Raw genomic sequence first — 20,065 nt, 5'->3', positions numbered from 1 at the left:
AAAAAAAAAAAAAAAAAAAACTACGTTTTGTAGGAAATACCAGTGTCCCAACCACCCCCATTGAAAAGAAAGAAAGAATAGAGAGTGGGTCTCACACGGTAACATAGGATGATTGTTGATAATAAAGAGGAATAAACTACCAACTGGAATTGTACCTTCCACTCTGTTTAATTAATAGTTTTTTTTTTTTTTTTTTGGTATACTTTCCTTTGTACTTTTCTCGACGCGGACTCAAACAATGTCAACCTATCTACAACTGGCCCGTTAGAATCTTCTACTACTCTTTCTCACTCAGACCTTTTCCCTCCCCGTATAAAGTTGACTCTGCCTTCCCATCACCGTCACTCACCTGAGCTCCAGAAAAAGTCTTCTTCTCAACCCCCCACCATCCTCCTTTCAAAACTCTTTCAAACTTCTTCCGGTCTAAACCCACCATCCTGCTTTACACCAGTCATATATATATATATATATTGGGATCTTCTAGCTAAAATACAGAGACATGGGAAACTACATTTCTTGCACTCTTTCCAGCGCCGGTGGCGGCAGGCATTCCAGAGCGACAAAAGTGATCTTCCCGAGCGGCGAAATCCGACAAATCCATGAACCAACTAAAGCGGCGGAGCTCATGCTCGAAACGCCGAACTTCTTCCTCGTAAACTCGGTGTCTCTCCATATCGGGAGGAGGTTCTCTGCGCTCAGCGCCGACGAGGACCTGGAGATGGCCAACGTTTACGTAATGTTCCCCATGAGGAGACTGAACTCTGTAGTGACGGCGGGTGACATGGGCGCCTTGTTCCTCACCGCCAACTCCACCGCCCAGCACCGGCGGGTCATACCGGAGTCTGGAGACGACGGTACTCCAAACTTGTTCGAAGGGAAAGCAGGTGATGATGAATGGCACGAAAGCGAGGCAGCCGTGGAGGTGCCAAAGCTGAATTTGGATGATATTGAGGAGTTCTCGGCGCCGGAGTTTATCCACAGGCTGTCCATGTGCAGATCAAAGAAACCAGTGTTGGAGACCATAGCAGAAGAGGCAGTTTTTTCATATTAAATTACATGATTTTAATTATGTACGTAGAGTGTTATTGTGTGTGCAAATGCCAAATAGCGTTACCCTTTTTAACCAAAAGATCAAAGACAAATAGACAATTAACTTGTATGTATGGAAATTACTTTATATATAGTAAGATTGAAATCAGAAATTCTTTTTCTTCTTGCAAACACTTGTATTGAAGATGAAGAATGCCCATTTGTATACTCAAATTTACTGCATTTTCTCTTCAAATTCATATTAGAATGATTATGATAACATGAGAATTTGGTTTGATGCTAAAAAATAAATCTTGATTATTAATAATTTAATACAGTATCAAGCAAAATGCCTATTTCTTTTTTAAATATTTAAAATTTTGAAATAATTTGTAATTTAATTTAAAAATCCAAATGAATAATGAATAAATTGGGGAGGATCTCAGCTATATATCTTTTGAATGATAAATTGGAGCAACTTGCATGCTTCGTATACATATAGACAGACATATTGTTGGCGCCCATTTCAGTTTCCGTTGTCCACAATGCCTCATGATCATCTCCCATCGTAGCGCCCCCCAAGAAACCCCCGCGCATGGCGTCGTCCCAGTCCTCCAAAACCCTAACCCTAGACTCCTCCCACCTCTTCCTCACCGCCCTTCAATCCCTCGCTCAACAACAAACGCTTCCGCCACCACCACCGCTCTCACCCCCTCTTCCTCTTCCTTCTATTCCTTCCTTTTTCCCACAATCCAAGCTCGTCCCCAAAACCCGTTTCGCAGTCGACGCCTTCCGCTCCGCTGGCGATTTCTCCGTCTCCTACTTCCTCTCCCACTTCCACTCCGACCACTACACCGGCCTCTCCCCCAATTGGTCCAAAGGCGTTGTTTTCTGCTCCCACACCACCGCCAATCTCCTTATCAAAGTCCTCAATGTCCCTTCGCCGATCGTCGTCCCGTTGCCGCTCCGCGAAACCGTCGTGATCGATGGCTGCGAGGTTACGCTCATCGACGCCAATCATTGTCCCGGTGCGGTGCAATTCTTATTCAGGATTCCACGTCCCAACGGAGAATTCGATAGGTATGTTCACACGGGCGATTTTCGGTTCTGTGATTGGATGAAATTAGACCCTTTTTTAGCTGAATTTATAGGTTCCGATGCGGTTTTCTTGGATACTACGTATTGTAATCCGAAATTTGTGTTTCCGTCGCAAGAAGAGTCTGTTGAGTATGTTGCTAGTGTGATAGCGAGAATAGGGAGTGAATATCATAAGGGTGGTTCGATGAGGAATGTTTTGTTTCTTGTAGCTACTTATGTTGTCGGGAAAGAGAAGATTTTACTTGAGATTGCGCGGAGGTGTGGTAGGAAGATACACGTGGACGCTAGAAAAATGGAGGTTTTGCGTGTTTTGGGGTATGGAGAGAGCGGGGTGTTTACAGAGGATGAGTGTGAAAGTGATGTTCATGTTGTTGGGTGGAATGTCTTGGGTGAGACATGGCCATATTTTAGGCCTAATTTTGTGAAAATGAAGGAGATCATGGAGGAAAGAGGGTACTCTAAGGTTGTGGGTTTTGTTCCAACAGGGTGGACTTATGAAGTGAAGCGCAATAAGTTTACGGTGAGGTCTAAGGATTCGTTTGAGATTCATCTTGTACCTTATAGTGAACATTCAAACTATGATGAACTTAGGGAATATGTGAAGTTTTTGAAACCCAAGCGTGTTGTTCCTACGGTGGGTTTGGATGTTGAAAATCTAGACAGCAAGCATGCTAATAAAATGCGAAAGCATTTTGCTGGGCTAGTTGATGAAATGGCCAACAAGCAAGAGTTCTTAAGGGGGTTTTATCGAGGGTCCTGTGAAATGGTTGACAAGGTTCAAAAGGATGCCAGCAATGCCTCAAATGAGGGGATGGACGGGGAGAACGAGATCAAGGCATCCAAGGGAAAAACCATTAAAATAACTGATCCGGATCTTGTTTTGGACTTGTCATCTTCTCTGAAAGAATCTGGTACTCAAGATCCAGTTGTCTTGAATGTTGAGGATGCATATTCTCTGAAACAGCCTGGTTCACAAGATCTAACTGTGTTGGATGATGAGGAAACAGAGAAAATCATTCAGGAGCTTCGTGATTGCTTGCCAGCATGGGTCACTCGAAGCCAGATGTTAGATCTAATTAGCAGCTCTGGAAGGAATATTGTTGAAGCAGTGTCCAATTTCTATGAACGTGAAACTGAATTTCATGAGCAAGTTTTTGCTTGTACAGCTTCTACATCTACTTCTCAGACCAGCTCACTTAATGACTCTGCATCACTTTTGAACACAGGTATTGTTATGAGCAGTCCAGTTGTAACTGTTGGCAAATCTTTAAGTCAAGACGGTGAGCCAGCCTGCCTGATGCATTTGATTAAGAGTGGCAGTGGCATTTCTCCTGGAAAAATGAATAGGACTATTGGCGATGGGCCAAACAAGAAAGTAAAAGTCAATTCAATTAACAGTGGCACTTCTCCTGGGAAAAGGAAAATGAATACTGTGAATAAGCTAAACAAGAAAGCAAAGGTCAATTCAACATCGGGCTCTGGTGGGTCAAAACAACCTACAATTACAAGATTTTTCAGTAAAGTTTTGCCTGATGTTTCTCAAGGTGGTAAGGTTGGAAGTACGTTTGAGCAATGCCCTAAAGATGAAAATCTGTTGCCTGATGCTGCTGCCAAGTTATACGAGGATGAAATAGATCTGTTTATTCAAATAATAAATGGTAACGAGTCATCTAAAAGCCATGCTGCCAACATCCTAAAGAAGACAAAAGGAGATATAAATAAGGCATTGGATATATACTACTGTAATCCTAAGGGTGACCTTAGTGACTCTAGCAAACCAGTTCTTGCACAGAGTGGTGTCGACAACTGCTCTCCTGGCCAAACGAAGAATGTGCCAGAGAGATCAGAATGTATTCCTGATATCTCTGTTCAGGCATTATTAACAAAGGATGCGGATGCAACTCTTGTATCACTACCGCCGGAAAAATACAGTCCTATAGAGCATGGTTGGTTATTTTATATCTTGTAGATGTTATTCAACATCTTGAGCTTTCTTGTTGATATCTTTAGCTTCTAGATATCTTCCAAATGGCAATCTTTCACATTGATGTACATTTGCAGCATGCTGGAGGAGTGGACAACCTGCTCCATATATACATCTTGCAAGAACATTTGGGCAGCTCGAGGACGAAAAGGGAAAGATAAAAGCTACTTCTATGTTGTGCAATATGTTCAGAAGGTTTATTGCTACAGATTGCATATTTGATACTGTGTGTACAAATCTTTTATTCTTCCTGTAATGATACGACGGGTTGCATTTTATTAGTCTTGGCTGATTGGGGCTCATTCTTTTGCTTGCAATGGGTTTTATGACAAAGTTTGCTGATCTTGTCTCCGGAGGATGTGCTGCCTGCCGTGTATTTGTGCACAAATAAGATTGCTGCTGACCATGAAAATATAGTGAGTCTTCTTTCTGTAATCTTTATCCTGTTCTTGAGTCGGAGCTGACTTACCTTTCTTGGCCAGTCATCACTACAAAGGAATATGTTTATTAAGTGTTTTTTTTTGATAAGTAAAGGAATATGTTTAATAAGTTTTGTTCCTGTTTGCATTATAAACAATACTATTCTGGGGTAGTCATTGTGTGAACTAGTAAATTTGACTTCAAAAACTATCTCCAAATTTAAATGATTTAATTTAATTAGCTCTATCAAGTTTCACTAGAGTCTGAAAAGCACAATGACTCAGTTAGACCAGAAGGGTAAGCCTATGTAGCTGGCTCCAAAATTTATTAATAGGTTTTTGCAAGAGTATTAAGTTATTTTGGAAGATGAGTGGAACTTTCTGATTGGTAGACTTCAATAATACTGGTAAAGTACTTTTGTCTAGTCTTTTAACCTGCCCAGCCTCAGGGGTGAGAGTCTTTAGGCATTAAGCTTCTTATCTTCTGTGCAATAAAACAATATGTCCTCATTTTAGAACAATGCTGCAGGAGCTAAACATTGGTGGTAGTTTGGTCACATCAGCACTCGAAGAGGCATGTGGCACAAATCGGTCCAAAATAAGAGAGATGTATAACAAGCTTGGTGATCTTGGTAGTAACAAGTGTTTTTTTTTTTTTTTTTCATGATTTATATTTGGTCTGCTGGACTATGTCTTTCTGCAAGGTTGTTGTATAACCTATGAAATAGTCTATTGTGCTTAAAGGTGATGTTGCTCAAGAATGCCGACAAACACAGACATTACTTGCCCCTCCTTCACCACTTCTAATTAAAGATGTATTTTCTGCACTCCGAAAGATAAGGTATGAATAATCTATCTTCGTTTTCTATTTATGACAGAAATTATAGCTTAATAAACATATTAGTGACTATTCAGTGGTGGTTTTCTAAAGTGGATAAGGAATAATTCGTAGAATGATAGCACAAATCCAATGGTAATATCAGTGGGGTGTAATGCCTTGTAGGTATAATAGTTTTGGGACAAACTGGCATCTCACTCCCCCATAAAATAATGGGTGGAGGGTAAGGTCACAGCATATGGGTGCATGAGTTTATTTGCCTATCTCAAAAAGGAGAAAGAAAGAAAGATAGAGGGAGAAAGAAAAAGATGAATAACTGATTTTTTTTTTTTTTTTAAATTTTTAATTATTATTATTATTATTATTATTATTTCATATAGGTTCTGTTTTTGTCAATGAAAAACAGTTTATGTTATTAAAATATTTTTCATTTTAAAATTTTTATATATGTGGTGACTTTTCTTTTCACTTTTTCTCTTATATTCTTTTGGTTTTCGGCCAGCTGTTTTTGTTTTTCCTTTGGTGATTAGTTACCATGATTTTCTTGTTCTTTTTACTCTTACTAGTTAGGAATCTCCTCTTGTATACTTTCTGCGTATTTGGGAGCGCCTTACGCTTTTAATGATATTTCGATTATTTTTTTTTTAAAAAAAAAAAAAATCCTTTTGGTCTTTGGTTGGACATTTTGAAAAATACTACAATTTACTAATGCTTAGGGAATTATCAACATGGCTAGGGAATTACCTAGGGATTGAACCATTACACACTTACACTGAAGGGATTTGATTATGCTTGTGGAGTTTTTGGCTTACTAGATTGTGCAAGATATGGTTATGAAGGAAAATATGTTCTAATTTCTTTTCATATTATGTAGTCAATTTTTATACTTATCAAAAAAATTATTCAAATTCCATAATCATAAGATTTTATTGATTTAAATATTTTAACTCAGGTACTAAATGCAAGCACTTTGTTATGTGAATTGTGAAATTACTTTTATCCTCGCTCTTCTTATATGGTATTCATCAGTGTACAAACAGGCAGTGGAAGTACTGTTCGAAAGAAAAGCCTCATGGTAAATCTCATGTGTTCTTGTAGAGAGAAGGAGATGAAGTTTCTTGTTAGAACTTTGGTAAGATTCTTAATATAGTTTTGCTTGGGAAATGTCTACACTTAATTAATAGTGATCTTTGTCTTTTTAATAGGATAATGTAAGGAAAGAAAGGGTGAAGTCTAAAACCACTAATCTGCACTTACCTGTTTAAACCTTTTTTTTTTTTTTTTTCTCCCTATGATGTATGTACTTATTTATTAATTATTATTATTATTATTATTATTATTATTATTATTTTTTAAATTTTGGGGGGCGCGGGGTGTTTAACTTTTCTGTAACATGATGTGGATGGAGCCTCTGGTCTGTCTCTGATTTAGTGCAACCTCTAATTCTTGTGACCTGTTTGTCTCACTGTTTACTTTTTTGGTTGGGATTGAAATCAAACGTTTATTGTTTGAGGAAGCTTTTGCACGGTAGTGAGGAAGGAAGTGTTTAAGGTTCAGGTGTTTTTGCTCTAGGCGGTTGAGCTTCAAATTTCTTTTGATCCCCGTTGTAGCACCACCGTGTAACCAAGGCTTTCCTATTTATTTCTCCTTGTGCCCTCTAGTTTATATTTATCATTTGGGCATCTTGTTTAATAATTCTTACTCATTTATCATTAAAGGGCCTAAATATTTATTTAAATTGAAAAATATAGCATAGATTAATTTTTGAATACTTGCTTCTTTTGGCGTTTATGGAGAGAGAAATAATAGGTGCTTTGAGGATTTGGAGAGGTCCTCTGAGGATATATTATCCTCTTATATTCATACTTTGTATCTTTGGACTGTAACGTATGTTTATCTGGTGTCGATTAGCTCTGATGAGTTCCTTGTACGTTTTTCTCATCCTAGTTAGGTGATCCTTTGTATACTCCTAGTGTACTTTGGGGCGTCTACGCATTTAATAAAACTGATTTACTTATCAAAAAATAATAATAATAATTAATTTTTGAAAACATTCATGCTATACAAAAAATAGAGATAGCTGAAATAGATAGGGTGAAAATGTAGTTGCTTTACCTTTATTTTGTCATTTGTGCTTTTGATTCCCTGAGAAAGAGTGTTTCGCCTTTCACTTTGCGTAATTATTTTGCTTTCTCATGGTCTTCTACTTTGTTTTTCTTGCAACAAAATTTAAGAATTAAAATCTTCTGTATTCATGTGTGATGCACTGAAAAGTATGTCTTTTAAGCCTGGTTGGATTCTATGATTATCTTTTAATCCTGGTTGGATTCTATGATTACTGAGAAAATATATTCATTCCATTGCACAGTATATGATTGTGATTTTCTTTCTTGGTTGTCGCAAAATAGATTAAGTTTTTCGAAAATGAAAGCATTTATGCATTTAACTTCTCATATTAGCCTTAGATTGAACTCACATTTTCAAATTTGAGCCCACCTCTATTGTCCCATCAAAGGACGTTCGGAAGGGTTTTTGTTCATTAAAATGTGGGTGATTGATAAACTTTCACATTTTGTGGAACAGAGAAATTATTATTTTTGAATGAGACTGATGAATGGTGGAACTTAAATATGTTTAACTTATTGTTTTGAACCATTTTCTGTCTGTACCCAGTTTTAAGTATCATTTCTGTGCAGGTCAGGAATTTACGGATTGGAGCAATGATGAGAACTGTTCTTCCTGCTTTGGCTCAAGCTGTCTTTATTAATTCCTGCCCTAACTTTTACCATGAAGGAAGAGTTGAAAATTTGAAGGAGAAGCTTCAGGTGATTATTTCTGCTAGTTGTAATGGATGCTGGCATTTTTTCATCATTTAGTTGTTTTTTTTTTTTATTAAAGATGTTCATCCTATCTTATCACTGATTTAAACAAATGAGTTTTTGGCATAATCTCTGAACATTTTTGTAGAGTTTTTATAATAAAAAGTATCTTCCTCATCTTCTATATTTTAATTTTATTATGAAAAGTTCATTTTGTATTCAATCATTTAATTTTATGTGGCAATACTTATTATGTATCATGATTTGTTTTTTTATAGCATTTCTGTTGCTTATTTGATCTTTTGGTTTCTTGTCAGTGCCTTTCTGCGACTGTAGTTGAAGCCTATAATATAGTCCCCAATTTGGTTAGTATCGATTTTTATGCAATAAGGTTCTTTTCTGTTTTCTTTTTTCTTCTCTGGCAACTAAATTTTTTGAACTTTCTTTTTGCTGTTTGCTAAATCTCTTTATTTTGCAATGTGTAATGAAAATAAATGTTTCCTTTCATATGTTGATAATAGAATGTGTTTTATTTGTTAATTTGTCTTAGCTGAAGGTGAGAAAATAACAACATACTTAATTTCCAGGACATTAGTTATCACTGGGAAAATCATTTTTGTTTTTACAAGTTGTAAAGTGGTTAAATGAAAAAAAAGAAAAAGAAAAGAAAAGATCACAGTATTTTGTCGTTCCAAATGCAGTACAATGCATTTGTTTTATGAGAATTAGGAAATCACAGCATAAAAATGAATAAATAAATCTGCCTGTTTTAAAGAAAGCCATTTTTATTTTATTTTTCCATTTTCTTTGTTTCAAAGAAAGACATATATACTCCTTTCTTTTCATTCAAATTCTTGAGCAATAATAGATAAAGTCTTAAAATTATACGGAGACAAAGAAAATAGAAAAGTAAAAAAAAAAAAAAAGTCATATATACTCCTTTCTTGTGACAAACTTTTTTAAGAATCGGGGACATGTATTTGTTGAAATCACCATCTCAAAATGTAACGCTTGTCTGCTGTTTGATAATTGTAAGCAGGATCTGGTTGTTCCCTCTCTCATGATCAAGGGCATTGAATTTTCTTCTTCAACTTTGTCAATGGTTCCAGGAATACCTATTAAGCCTATGCTTGCAAAGTATATATTCTTGATGCACTATATGCTTCTTTTTCTCCCTTTTCCAAGTTATGCATGATGCATGCGAATGTTTTGGCTTATTGTTTGTGTCATTTGTTCCTTGTGGTAGAATCACCAATGGTATCCCGCAAGCGCTGAAGCTCTTCCAAAATAAAGCCTTTACATGTGAATATAAGTATGCTTTTTATTCTTTAGTAGATAATTTCTTTTCTAATGCTGTTTTGATTTCCTCCATGCCGTTCTTTAAAGTTTCACTGAATCATATTATAAACTAGGCTTACTAACAGAGGGACAGGCAACAGACTACAGTAGTCATGTTGAAATTCTTATTTGGAGATAATAATAAATATTGCACACAATTTTGGTTGTATTGAGAACATTATTGTGATTTTTACTGTATTTTATCTAACTCTACCATACTGACATCATAATGGTAGAATTGAAAGAATATAACTGCATGCAAGATGAGGAGAGACATGAACATATTGAACATGATAACAAATGCTAAAGTTACTAGTGTGGTAAAAGAAAATAATCTAACTCCAGCCTTAGCATGTAATTATTGAACTACAGCAAAATCAGTTTAGTGTACTACAACTTATACTCTATCAGATCTAGGCGTTTATGGTGAATAAACACTATTCATTAGTACGGCGGTGCAGTAGATGCTTTTTTTTTTCCTTCATGTCTGAAGAGAGAAGATCTGTGCTAACAGAAATAGAGTAGCAATAGTGAATGTTGATCATCTGGGCAAGCAGCTTCCATTTTTTTTTAATACATAATGCCAGGCTTGATTTAGGTCTTAAAGGGAATATTACTTTTAGCTTTTTTGTTGGATTCTCGTTTTTATGTCCTGAACTTCAAATTGTTCTTCATATTTGCTCCTGCAGGTTCCCATCATCGTGATAATCCACACTTGGGAACTTGAACTTTCTTTTTTTTGTTCTTTATCCATAGGCTTTTATATTATTTTCCTTCTCATAAGAGATCACTTCTGTTTCTCTTTGCTTTTGTTCAGTCATCATGGTACAATTTCTTGATGAACATAATTAGTTTAGTGGTGGAGAATATATTATTTTTGGTAAGCTGGCTGCATTACCTGCTGAACTGGTTTCTGTTGTTGCAATTTCAGATATGATGGTCAGCGTGCCCAAATTCACAAATTAGTTGATGGATCTGTACGCATTTTTTCACGAAATGGGGATGAAACAACATCAAGATTTCCAGATTTGATTAATATAATTAAGGAGTCGTGTAAGCCTGCTGCAATGACTTTTGTACTGGATACAGAGGTAAGAACATATTAGTGCCAGATGCTTCTTTGTCATTTGAGGATTGAACCTTTTCTCTATCCTTTTTTTTAAAGGTAAGAACTGGTTTATTTTCAAGGTGATACATGATTGATTTATTTTCAAGGTGATACATGATTGATCATAAACTAAGCACTCAGAATCATTCCTAATGTGGTTCTTTCTGGTTTCAGGTTGTTGCAGTTGATAGGAAGAATGGCTGCAGACTCATGTCCTTCCAAGAACTATCTTCACGAGGGAGAGGGAGCAAAGATACCTTTATTACAGTGGATAGTGTGAAGGTTTGATGCATTACCTATTTTGTGTCATGATAGGGTCCAATGATTCAATGCTTAATTATGAAAGCTAAAGACTGTTTTTCTTAACTTTGGTGCCAATTTATTGAACATAATTTCTTGCGAACAATTTTTATGTTAGGGGTTCTGGTAATTATTTGCTATATTTCTCGAAGAAAATGCAAGAAGTTTTCCTCTCTTTACATAGTGAAGCCTTTTAGTTTATTAGTATTGTTATAAGCATAGGATAGAAATTAAAAGGATGTTTGTAAGTACTTGTGATTCCCTTTGAGATGCTACGTAAAAAAGGAAAGAGATAGAATTCTGTTATGACTGTTGCATGCTATTTTTTGAAGCTGGCCTGTGTAGATTCCTCGTATTCCAATTGTTTTAATTGAACATTTTTCTTATTTTTAATTTTATTGTATACGTTTTTACGGCTATGTTTGTAAAATTAGGTGTTGTGTTTTATATTCTTGACAGTAGCAGAAGGTTACTACCTATACAATTGGGCTCAACATGGTTGATGTAGGACAGATTTATCTGCCTATACAGTTAGGCTCAACATGACCTCTCATATTATCACTTATCCCAAAAGCTAAAGTTGGTAGGAAGGGATAAATTTAATCATTTAATCTTAGAATGGTACTGTATGAATTCAATGAGGTTGGGATGGGTCCAGTTCTTGGGTTAAATGGGACAAAGCAGCACTTGGATGGATGAGTATCTTAAGTGGAACTTTTGAAATAATATTCAAATGAATTAGGTCAAGGAATCTGATTTGAGGAGATAATTATAGTAAGGGAAGCAGAGTTGAATCACAGTGTGGGTTCATGGGTTCAACTTTGTAGAGGAAGGAGGGAGACTATATGATCTTGTGATGGTGAAAGAGAACTAATCAATTCTTTTCATGCAATTATGTGTTTCATAGTTTACATCAAATTTGTCAAATATGAACCATTTGTTTATTTAATCTATCTTGTCTTGTTCAATGGGCAATGAACACGTGAAATTTCATTATGAGAGAGCTTGACCAGTAAATATAAGGTGGTGCTATTCATGTCTGTGTTAATAAGTGACAGAGAGATGAGAGAATAGCTAATAGGTGACAAACCTTGGTGATGGATCTTATAGCTGTTTTTTTAAAAAAATTGTAGTAATATGATGTATATTACTGTTTCGCAGTAAAGTTTACTTTCTTTATTTCCTTTTTTGTTATTTTTCATCAACTGTGCTTTTGTTTAAATTTCTGGATATGTTTCTGACAGTTTCTTTACATGCAGGTTGATATTTGCGTGTTTGTCTTTGATATAATGTTTGCTAATGGAGAGCGGTAATTATTTTGGGTGTTTTTGTCTCATATATGTATATTGAAACTTTAGGACAAAACTATAAATACAACAATGTTTTTACATTTTTGCATTCTCTTATATACTTCTTGTGTACTAAAGGTGGGCCCCTCGGCGCTTTTAGATATGCATAACATTACTGAACACTTTTTTTTTTTTGATATCACTGATTCCATGTATTCTCAAAAGGGCAATTTTGAGATTCATCATTGTAGATGTATTCTTCTTTCTTTGGTGGCTGGGCAAGAATTGAGGGTACTCTGACCCAAGTCTATCTATGCACGCATCACTACCTGAGCCAAGGCCTGGGGAGAAATTAGAGATGGGAGTGTGATGGAGTGGTGCTAGTGGCCATCCCCAAGGAGTTATTTTGCTTGGTACATGCGGACAGGGGGTCTACCTGTGCTGATAAATTAGTGCAGTCTGAAAAGAGTCCCACTGCCTTTGGGGTATTGTAAATTGGGGGTTACAAGGGGTAAAATGGGCCAGTGGTTTTATTATTGTCATCCAATTTGTTGCTTATCTTTGGGATTAATTTTGAATTTAGCTAATATCTTACTCTATTACAGGCTGTTGAGCTTTTCTCTCCGCCAAAGACGAAAAAGTATGTGTCTCCACATTCTATGATGCAGTTATTCTTTTATTTTGCTGGATTCAAGAGACCTTATTTTCTGTGAAAGTATACTGTAATCTAATCCTTTAAATCCTTTGTGCCAAACATTCACAGAACTGAAGGATTTGTTTTATGATGAGAAGTTGGGATATTTTGAATATGCAAAGGAAATGACAGTAAGTGCTTGAGTTTCATCTTTTATTTATTTTTTATATTATTGTTCAATCGGCGGTTTATATGATTTATCTGTTTGTAGGTCGAAGCAGATGATACTTGTTTGACCAATGAAGCCACGTTAAGTAAGATAAGCTCTTTTCTTGAAGATGCATTCCGCTCCTCATGTGAAGGGATCATGGTTAAATCACTGGATGTTGATGCTGAATATTCTCCATCAAAGCGTACTGACACATGGTTAAAGGTTATTGGAATATGATCATTTAGCTACTTCACTATCTGATGAACAGAGAGCAAGCAAATGATTGACCTCTGATTGACACTCTTATTTTGTTTGAAGGTCAAGCGAGACTATGTGGAAGGATTGAATGACTCTCTTGATTTAGTCCCAATCGGTGCTTGGCATGGTAATGGGAGAAAAGCTGGATGGTAATACCTCATTTCTTTATGCTTTTTCATGCCCGTGGTTGGTTAGTTGCTACAACACAATTTGGAATTTGCATGAAATTACAAATGGTTCACTCTTGCCATGCTGAACCATTTAAGGCACAAAATTTCAGTTTATAGTAGAACCATTGGAACAGGGAAAAAGAACATAAACAAAGAAAACGTATCATTAATAACAGGAATTCTTAATTCATTTTTGGTCACATTGAAAAATAATAAACATTGAGCTGTAGGTTGGTTGTTGGTGGGCGTTGTGGACTCATCAGATTCAAAAGGTTAACAAGTTACAGTTGAAGCCAGGCATTGGATAGGATTAGAGTGTTTCACATTGTAGTGTCCAATCGAACACACACACACATTCTCATGTATATGTATAATATTTTTATATACTTATATTTTAAATAAGTGTATATAAACAAATAGTAACATGTAAGTGTATAAAGACATAAAGAAGTGGCAGTAAGGTATCTATTTTATTACTAAAGCAATATTCAGTGATGTGATTCCATTTGTGCTGATGCTTTCTATGTGAATCCTCAATGAGTTTGAGTGGTCTTACAGATTGAGTTTGACTCTCTTATGTTACAGGTACAGTCCATTTCTTATGGCATGTTACAACCCTGACACTGAGGAATTCCAAAGCGTATGCCGTGTCATGTCCGGATTCTCAGATTCTTTTTACAGAGAGGTAAGTGTGGATGTTGCATGCATAGTTAGTTATTTTTGATAGGTAATTGTTGCTTAAAGCTTCATAAGGTTTAGTCTTCAGCTGATTTATGAGGCGAGGTTTTGGTTATGCTGGTGCATGCTTTCGACAATAACCAAGGATTTCTACATTGTAATGCAGATGAAAGATTTATTTTCTGGGGACAGGATCCTGTCTAAAAAGCCAGCTTATTATCTAACAGCCGAGTTGCCTGATATGTGGTTTTCACCAGAAGTTGTTTGGCAAATAAGGGGTGCAGACTTCACAGTGTCACCAGTTCACAAGGCTGCCATAGGTTTGGTTCATCCATCTCGTGGAATCTCAATCAGATTCCCTAGATTCATCCGCTCTGTTTCTGATAGAAATCCCGAAGAATGTAGCACAGCTGCAGATATAGCTGAAATGTTTCAATCTCAGACTCGAAAGATGGACGTGCCAGCTGAAGATTGATCAGTTCCTTGTTATTCTGTACATAAGCTGCTTTTGCAGTTCAAGTAGCGGCATGTGTAGTGTACAAAGGATGAGATGCAGTTGAAGTTTTGCTACGTTATCTGTTGCTGCATTTTGAACAATACTGAAAAGGATTTCGTTTTAAATTTCAAATTACATTGAATGACCCACTTCTGCATAATAAGCAATAACCCTCATTTCCACCCCCATCCACCCCACCTACTCCCAATGAAAAGAGAGAAAAAAAACCTCTTCTTGATAACCCTAGTACATATATCCTGCTTATTTATTTGGGTAAAATGGACACACATTATATATATGATCGTCCATAACTTTGAACAAAAAGCAAGCGGCAACAGTATGCAAACCCTCCTCTTCCTGTAATGGATTCCTTGATGCCGTATATAAGCCTTCCTGTATATGCTCTCTGCGAATGTCTTTTGGTGACGTCTTGTTTCTGGATATTGAGAGCTTCAGACTTTGGTCCACTCCAGGTATCTAACACTCTCAGGCTCGCACCAGTCTTTGTAATAAGCTACATGTGCACTTGTAGTTGACTTCAAACTCCTGTATCTTTCTGCTTTATGCATGTTGGTATTTGACAATGCTGCGCAAGCGTAGGAGTCACCATATGGAAGAAATCTTATACAGATTTCAAATGGATATCTAGTACATTAAATGCCTACCAGATGAGGAAAATGAGTTTGCCAAATGCAATCAAACTTGCAACATATCACCATGTTTTTTTCAGCAAAAACAGCCATAAACTCTGCAGTCAAGGCATCATTTAAGCCTCACCAGGTAGGATGCCCATATCTCATCAGCTGGAGGAGATGGTTGAACCCAATGCCCTGGTATGCGGCTGCACCAAATTTAACAGCAATTACAGATGATGAAACTGGAAGTAAAAAAATAATGCAGAATGAATGGGGGGGTCCAACGCTATTGGAGGTGTTGTGCCTGTAATTACATCAAAGCAAGCGGCATATACCAAAAAGGAATGACATCCTTACCTTCCTCCTGGTCTTATATATGTATCCCATGCTCTTCTCACCTGCAAGCAGCGGACCTTATTAAGATTTAAATCTAAACAAAATCAGATGCTGGTATGTGCAAGGGCTATCTATTATTACATGGCCATCCAGGGAGCAGTTAATTAAACTAGCACTGGAATATCAGGCAATCAATTACATGAACACAGTAGATAGTTGTATCTTGCAAGGTATGTAGAAACTTGAAGAGGTACTAATTGAAATCACCTCAATAAGCGTGCCCATATCAGTATTGCTGCCATGATAATAATGATAGAACTCTAACGGTAGATTTGCCACAGATTCATAAGCTCCACTAAATCCTTGTCCCTCTGATCCTTGTTTTCCACCATCACTGGCAGTGACTGTAGTGGGGCCTTTATAATTTTCAGTTTCATATATTGGGTCTATACTTTCCTTACTACCGCCTTTATCACTGCTTAGAACTTTTGAGTCAGGCCCGTGACTCTGGAGGGGTTTCCTAGATTCCTCAGCAGTTGCAATGGCATCCCTAGCAGCATCTGTGTCAGCTGCAGCAATTGCCTGGCGCTCCTCTTCTTCAACCGCGGCTTGAACTCTCTCAAGAAACTTGTCATCCTCCTCGGGAAGGAAATGACCTGCATAATTATCCAACCAACAATAAGAATGTGTAATTATTGAATCAAATATATTGAACATTGCAGTACTATTTAAATCTCATTTACATAGTACCATATAAACCAAATTACAGTTACACAAAAATAATATGAATAAAGTCATGCATATCATCGTGCCCTATCAAAAATGGCAAGCATGAAGGGCCTGTCTGTTCAGTAATATGACAATATTAATCAAATTAACGTCAGAGAGTATAACAGCAACATAATATTGCAATTAAATTCAACTTTGATGTTGAGATATTACACAATTTGTAATGGTCAAGAAGTATTCATATTATACTTGATATGTGAAATGTGTTCCTCTGTGGTTACACGCAACCTGATATACAACTCGCCAGATTTACATTTTAAGCAAATAGAACATTTGCCACAACTGAGACAAGTACTGAAAAGAATAAGAACCATTGGAAAGCAGACCTTGTTTCTTCAATTTTTGGATCCTAATGGAACGCAACTCTTGCAATTTCTCCACGATTAATACCTGCTCAAGCTGAAATATAAAACATTGTGTCAGGCAGAGAGATAAATGGTAGTACCCTTTGAATTACATCAGATCATTGCTATCCAAGCAAGGTCTTCCACATGAAAAAAAGTTCCACACAATGCGCATTTTCTTTCCCCAGAGCATGATAATGGCACTGGTAGAAAACATGAAAAATAGTATCTCACCATCAAATGATCTCATATCAATATATGGATTGGGAAAGAGACAAATCAAATCAGTTGGAGAAAACATGTGGCGAAAAGACAGAATGAGGATAGGAAGTGGAGTTCCACCACTGCTGCCCACCGTGGTTGTGGAGGGGAGACCCACCTCTGGTGAAGGGACAACTCCACTTTGTTTTTTAATTTTTTTTATAAGTAACAAGGCTGACCTCTACTTCTGAAAAGGTGAGTGTGTAAGCGAAAAATATTTTGAAAAAGCTTGCCAAACAAGGCAAAAATATCTGAACATTCTAGATGAAAGTGTGCTTTTTATGTGCGGCAAAGACTAACTACTGCATGGGTATGTAAGAAGCGGTAAGAGGAAAGCCAATGATAATGTTGCTCAAGACAGAAAAATATGATCATAGGCTTGAACCCAGGAAAAGCAGAATGTGGGAATAGAATTCATATGAGGTAGAAGGATGAAGTTATCTTAAACAGGAAAAAAAAAAAAAAAAAGAGGAAGAAGAAGAAGAAAGAAGGAAAAGGGGAAAAAGGGTATTAGTAGATATTTCATTTTCAGGCATATCATATGGGGAACTTTTAACTATGGTCCACATGCACTGGATACTCGGTACCGAACGACATCTTAACAAACGAAGTTTCTACATAACACATTTATGTGGCATGTACAACCAACGCTCACCTCCAATTCTAGTCTCTTTCTCTCCTCTCTTGCTTTAATATTTGCAACTTCTTTCATCTTCTCTACCTGCAAAGTCACATGCCTCAGTCACTGAGAAAAAATATTAAGCCTACAAACTGCAAAGACAACTGGTCATCAACACAATGAATGAAAGCCCAAAAAAAGGAAACAATTGTGATCATGTCAGTGTTCCGGGTCAAAATAGAGGACCAGACAACCTAGTTAAACAAATTTTTTACAATTGTGTCAAGATAAATAAAAATAAAAAATACATAAATTTAAAAAGGACAATATGTGAAGAAATATAGATAATTGTTGATGTTCACCACTAAAAATCCTGTGCTTTAACCTTTAATCTGCTCATTTATTAAATAACTAACAGGAAACAGATGATGTAACGATTATAATATTAATTAAACGATTAAATTCACAATTTTCTAGTAGCTTAAAATTTTGGGACAGTTGGTGATTTAACAGTATCCATACAAGATTACAAGTGCTATATTTACTTGAGACTGGCCATACAATGAGCATAGCTTGAAATTCTAACAAGAATGAATTTGTTTAATGAATAGAAGTACAAATAGTTTTGATAAGAAAAGAGGGAGTTTAAGAGAGCTGCTATTCTTGCTAACAAATCCACATTATTCGTGGTACCTCATGTCATCATATGGGTTTAGCAACACAAAAGTTGCCACACTATTCTAGTTTTCTAAAACTTTAGAGACAACATTTTGTGTTAAGCATGAAAAGTATCTAATTTGACTCTCTTTATTGATGTCCTTTATAGCCACCCAACCTGCACTCCATAACAATTAGTCACTTAACTCTCTATGGTCTAAAATTGGCTCCTCCTTGGTTCCATATGCGAAACAGAATCTTAGTTTGCTTCCAAAATGGATGAAATATTTTTCAAAACCACAGAAACTGTCAAAAACAAATAACATTACTCAAAGATTTGAACTAAAGACTCTTCAGAAAAAAGGATTTTATATTGGCTGCTAAACTAAATTGATTAGCAGTACATTTCCATAGACTAACACAAACAAATACTGGTTGAAAAGTGCAGCCTAACATGTAAGTATCCAATACCTTGCGCTTTGCAATATCATTAGCAATCTCCCTAGCCCTCCATTCATCAGCTTCTTGATCGGCTTGTTCAAATAGTTCACGCTCCTAATTGTCAAAACAATAAAAGAAAAGAAACAAACTAAGCATCCGTCCAACATAAGCCCAAAAACCAAAAGAGAGGCAGAAAGGACACCACCTTTGAGCGCATTTCTGCAATGCGCTTCCTCTTTCTTTTCCTCCAAAGTTTATTTCGTTTATACTTCCCAATTTTATCTGACAATCTAACAGCGGCAGACCTTTCTTCCCATGGAGTCCTTTCATCCATGATCACCCTAAATGGTTCAAGCAGAGCTCTTAATTTTGCCATCAATGTATTCGCCGCAACCACAGAACACGACTCTTGGGATTCCATACTAACCCCCTTATCTTCCAAAATTTTTTTGAACCCATGAACCGAAATGCCATTGGACCAATAGCCTTCATCTTCCATACACCCTTTACCATCTTTGATCATTGACAACATCTCTAACTCTTTCTCCCTATCAAGGATATTGATTCAATTAACACAACTCGTTTCAGTTGCGTGCAATGTGGGCATGATAATAACAAACAAAACGAACACAGAATGCTACCAAATGGGCACATAAACGATTTGACAGTGAAATAAAGTAGTATGCAATTGGGATTGGGACATACATTGCTTGTGCAAGATCAAGAGTATCTTGTAGCTCTCTAAGCCGATCCTTCACATTTTGAGTCTCCCAAAAGGCTCGCGACATTGGCGGGTTAGGCGGTAACATCGGAAACCACAGCTGTGGTGCCGCGGATTGGAATGGAACCGGATTCATAGCTACACAAAATGTATATATAAGAGAATAAAAAAAAAAAAATAAATAAAAAAAAAAACGAATATTTGAAGCAGAAAAAGAATACCCAGCTGAAAAATCAACTGAAATTTTCCATACAAAACTTGTTACCGGTGTAGCTGAACTGCAGATCAGCGATAAAAAACCTGGGGTCTGTGAATTCTATATTCTACAGAGAGAGGGAGAGAGAGAGAGAGAGAGAGTGGTACCGAAGCAAGTAACCGATGAGTTGGCTGAAGGTCGGAGGTCGGCGGAGAAGCGGGCGACGGAGCTGGAAGCGGCGCCGGAGTTTCGGTGGTGAGACGCTTGGCTGGAGGTCGGAGGTTGAAAAAGAAGAAGAAGAGAGAGAGAGAATACTCCCTATTTTTTTCACATGTGCTCATCAAAATTGCACCCAATATTTCAATAATTTGGTGAGTATTTTAATTATTTAGGTATA

The 20,065-nt window shown here is 36.7% G+C and overlaps 3 protein-coding genes across 4 annotated transcripts; 2 read left to right on the top strand and 1 right to left on the bottom strand.

Annotated features, from left to right (window-relative positions):
• Positions 1–417: 417 nt before the first annotated feature.
• On the top strand, positions 418–1,093 carry LOC132183417 (uncharacterized). Its single transcript, XM_059596847.1, has one exon. The coding sequence runs from the start codon at positions 500–502 to the stop codon at positions 1,049–1,051; it is 552 nt and encodes a 183-aa protein (XP_059452830.1). The 5' UTR covers positions 418–499; the 3' UTR covers positions 1,052–1,093.
• Positions 1,094–1,519: 426 nt separating this feature from the next.
• LOC132180567 (DNA ligase 6) lies at positions 1,520–14,788 on the top strand. Of its 2 annotated transcripts, XM_059593439.1 has the most exons (19): positions 1,520–4,073; positions 4,189–4,306; positions 4,446–4,527; positions 5,060–5,162; positions 5,275–5,371; positions 6,398–6,500; positions 8,065–8,193; positions 8,505–8,552; positions 9,227–9,324; positions 9,434–9,499; positions 10,457–10,616; positions 10,808–10,915; positions 12,193–12,242; positions 12,828–12,862; positions 12,986–13,047; positions 13,128–13,289; positions 13,386–13,474; positions 14,081–14,180; positions 14,340–14,788. In XM_059593439.1, the coding sequence occupies exons 1-19, from the start codon at positions 1,625–1,627 to the stop codon at positions 14,646–14,648; spliced, it is 4,368 nt and encodes a 1,455-aa protein (XP_059449422.1). In that variant the 5' UTR covers positions 1,520–1,624; the 3' UTR covers positions 14,649–14,788. The 2 variants fall into 2 exon arrangements, with proteins under 2 accessions (XP_059449422.1, XP_059449423.1); XM_059593440.1 differs by lacking the exons at positions 12,193–12,242; positions 13,386–13,474; positions 14,081–14,180; positions 14,340–14,788 and having other exon boundaries at positions 13,128–13,218.
• Positions 14,771–20,059, bottom strand: LOC132180568 (U11/U12 small nuclear ribonucleoprotein 59 kDa protein-like). The gene is made up of 10 exons (XM_059593441.1): positions 19,836–20,059; positions 19,457–19,610; positions 18,957–19,299; positions 18,782–18,865; positions 17,690–17,755; positions 16,756–16,828; positions 15,908–16,296; positions 15,662–15,702; positions 15,335–15,510; positions 14,771–15,255 (listed from the first exon to the last, which is right to left on the bottom strand). The coding sequence occupies exons 2-9, from the start codon at positions 19,606–19,608 to the stop codon at positions 15,432–15,434; spliced, it is 1,227 nt and encodes a 408-aa protein (XP_059449424.1). The 5' UTR covers positions 19,609–19,610; positions 19,836–20,059; the 3' UTR covers positions 14,771–15,255; positions 15,335–15,431.
• Positions 20,060–20,065: the final 6 nt, after the last annotated feature.

The sequence above is a fragment of the Corylus avellana genome, chromosome ca5 (assembly GCF_901000735.1).
Source record: "Corylus avellana chromosome ca5, CavTom2PMs-1.0".
In the NCBI taxonomy this organism is placed as follows: Eukaryota; Viridiplantae; Streptophyta; class Magnoliopsida; order Fagales; family Betulaceae; genus Corylus; species Corylus avellana.
This window is presented reverse-complemented; position numbering and strand designations above follow the sequence as displayed.

Excerpts from the sequence above, each read along its gene's own strand:
- LOC132183417 (XM_059596847.1), top strand. The coding sequence starts at position 500 with ATGGGAAACTACATTTCTTGCACTCTTTCCAGCGCCGGTGGCGGCAGG.
- LOC132180567 (XM_059593439.1), top strand. The coding sequence starts at position 1,625 with ATGGCGTCGTCCCAGTCCTCCAAAACCCTAACCCTAGACTCCTCCCAC. Across the intron at positions 9,325-9,433 it reads ATTAAGCCTATGCTTGCAAA|AATCACCAATGGTATCCCGC; the intron begins GTATATATTCTT and ends TCCTTGTGGTAG. Across the intron at positions 10,916-12,192 it reads TTACAGTGGATAGTGTGAAG|GTTGATATTTGCGTGTTTGT; the intron begins GTTTGATGCATT and ends CTTTACATGCAG.
- LOC132180568 (XM_059593441.1), bottom strand. The coding sequence starts at position 19,608 with ATGAATCCGGTTCCATTCCAATCCGCGGCACCACAGCTGTGGTTTCCG. Across the intron at positions 19,300-19,456 it reads CTTGATCTTGCACAAGCAAT|GGAGAAAGAGTTAGAGATGT; the intron begins GTATGTCCCAAT and ends TATCCTTGATAG. Across the intron at positions 15,511-15,661 it reads TATATAAGACCAGGAGGAAG|CCGCATACCAGGGCATTGGG; the intron begins GTAAGGATGTCA and ends AATTTGGTGCAG.